Genomic DNA, 2,043 nt, shown 5'->3' with positions numbered 1-2,043 from the left:
ATGGAAAGACACCTTTACGCGTGAGTAGATCGAAATCTTTCATGCTAAGATTAAAAAATTCTGACCTTGCAATGTTTTTAATTTGTCTTTATCGAGATACGACGCCAACTTATCGAGGCTTGTACTCAGAAATTTGAAAGAATCAATGAATCTTAATTTTATACAATTTTTCTGAAAATGATTTTCAGTTTTGTCTTTGGTGCTATCGACGTGTTTAGTGAATGATGTGTATTTTTCTTTCGTAATCGGTAATACATCTACTTGTCCGTCGTACGCGGTAGCTATTTCTTTAATTATAAAGTGCGCGTCATACCCCGATAAATTATGAAATACAACCGGAATATACAGCGAAGTTTTATAATTTAAATTGCAATTTGAATGGGCGGGACCCCTGTAACGACCGGTTAAATGGTAATAATCGCGGACCCGTGTATCGTCCAGTGCGAACGGTTTCTCACAAATATGACAACGCGTCGCGTTACGATATGTCTCCCATTGTTGCTTGGATAATGCTTCCATGGGCACGTTGGCGGATATAATATCTTTGACGTGATGCGCCAAATCATTGAACTGTCGCGCATGCTATACAGTTTTCGTCGCGACGGAAGTGATATGATGACAACGAGTTGTCGTACGAGCAACGCACGTAGTAGCCCACACTGCATACCTTGTGACGCTGATATGTGTACGACGCATCTTCCTTGTCGGGCTCCGTCTTCTGCAGAACGCACTCCAGGTCGGCGTAGACGATGAATGGAATGCGCTCCTTATTGTAGTGGTTGTTGCATTCGAGCCATTTGTCGTCCTCGCTCGGCAGTCTGATGGCACAATCATTAATTTTTCCGCAGTCTATTGCGTGTAACTCCACTTTTTCGCTCGTACTGAAGTAGTGCAAGCATCTGGAAAAAACGCATATAAATTATTATTATTTATTAGTATAAAGGACAATTATAATTTTTTTTTATGTATACTTACCGATCGCAGAAAAATTTTTTATTCTTATGTTTGCTGAGTTGCGAGCTCACGAGGCGCGACAGGTTCTTAATCCACGCAAAATGGCCTACATCGTCGTTGCGTGGATCTTGCAGATATAGCATGTTGACATGTTTCTCTTTCTTGTCGCTGGTGAACCATACAGGAAGGACCCGTTTATTCTCGATGTTATACACGTTGATTGACATGTCGTTCAATTGCTCGAATTTTTGAATGTCTTTCAATATCATTGGAAATTCGATGTTTGTGAAATTTAACACTGTCGTATAATGCGGATACGATGATTCCCGATGCACATGTTCTTCAGCCGGATGTAGAGCGGCGACCACCGACCACGCGAAGCACGCATTGTCCGTCGTACGCACACTGATTACCGCTCGTTTTGTCACTATTTCCCGCGGCACTTCGACATGACATCCCGCGCACATGGGATTTAGTTTATTCACGTTGATAGTCAAATTGAGGATTCGCGACAGCGCCCACCCACTGTCGCGTTCCTGGAACTCTTCCAGCGATGTCAACGTAGGCTCGATGACGTGCCGCTCGTACCACTCGCGTATATCGGTGCATCGATATATTTCAATGTTCTCAGTATTTATACTTTTAATGGCAGGTTCGTCATTCGTTGCAAATTCACCGTTGAACGCGGTATTCACTTTTGCACTACCGTGTCTTTCTACAGCGTCTCGAACTTGCCCGAGCACTATTTCTCTCGCGTCTTCTAAAAACCGCCGCGGCTCGATGTAATTAGAATTTAACACAGCGCCCGTCAATATACGGCTTTCAAACGCGGCATCAATCTCTCGCCAGACGAGAGATTGCTCTGTGCCACTCGCGTACTCGTCACTCGCGTGCCTACCACCAACGTGCACGAATCGTCGCTCCAATTGCGATTTTGCATCCGCGAGTCGCGCGATCCTCGCCACCACGGATTGTCTATGTCCAACGGCAAGGCACGGACGCTCGGCACGACAAAGTTCTTCGAGCCGCTCGATGCACTCGTCGCATCGTTGCAACCACGCGAAACACTCAACCAGAGTAGCGACCTGA

The 2,043-nt window shown here is 45.1% G+C and overlaps 1 protein-coding gene across 1 annotated transcript; it reads right to left on the bottom strand.

Moving 5' to 3' along the window:
* Positions 1–682: 682 nt before the first annotated feature.
* LOC108763127 (uncharacterized) lies at positions 683–1,421 on the bottom strand (the record flags this gene model as incomplete). Its single annotated transcript, XM_018510495.1, has 2 exons — positions 976–1,421; positions 683–899 (listed from the first exon to the last, which is right to left on the bottom strand). Coding segments are annotated over exons 1-2 (663 nt in total), but the record flags the coding sequence as incomplete, so codon positions are not given.
* Positions 1,422–2,043: the final 622 nt, after the last annotated feature.

Source organism: Trachymyrmex cornetzi, unplaced genomic scaffold (assembly GCF_001594075.2).
Source record: "Trachymyrmex cornetzi isolate Tcor2-1 unplaced genomic scaffold, Tcor1.1 scaffold336, whole genome shotgun sequence".
Lineage (NCBI taxonomy): Eukaryota > Metazoa > Arthropoda > Insecta > Hymenoptera > Formicidae > Trachymyrmex > Trachymyrmex cornetzi.
This window is presented reverse-complemented; position numbering and strand designations above follow the sequence as displayed.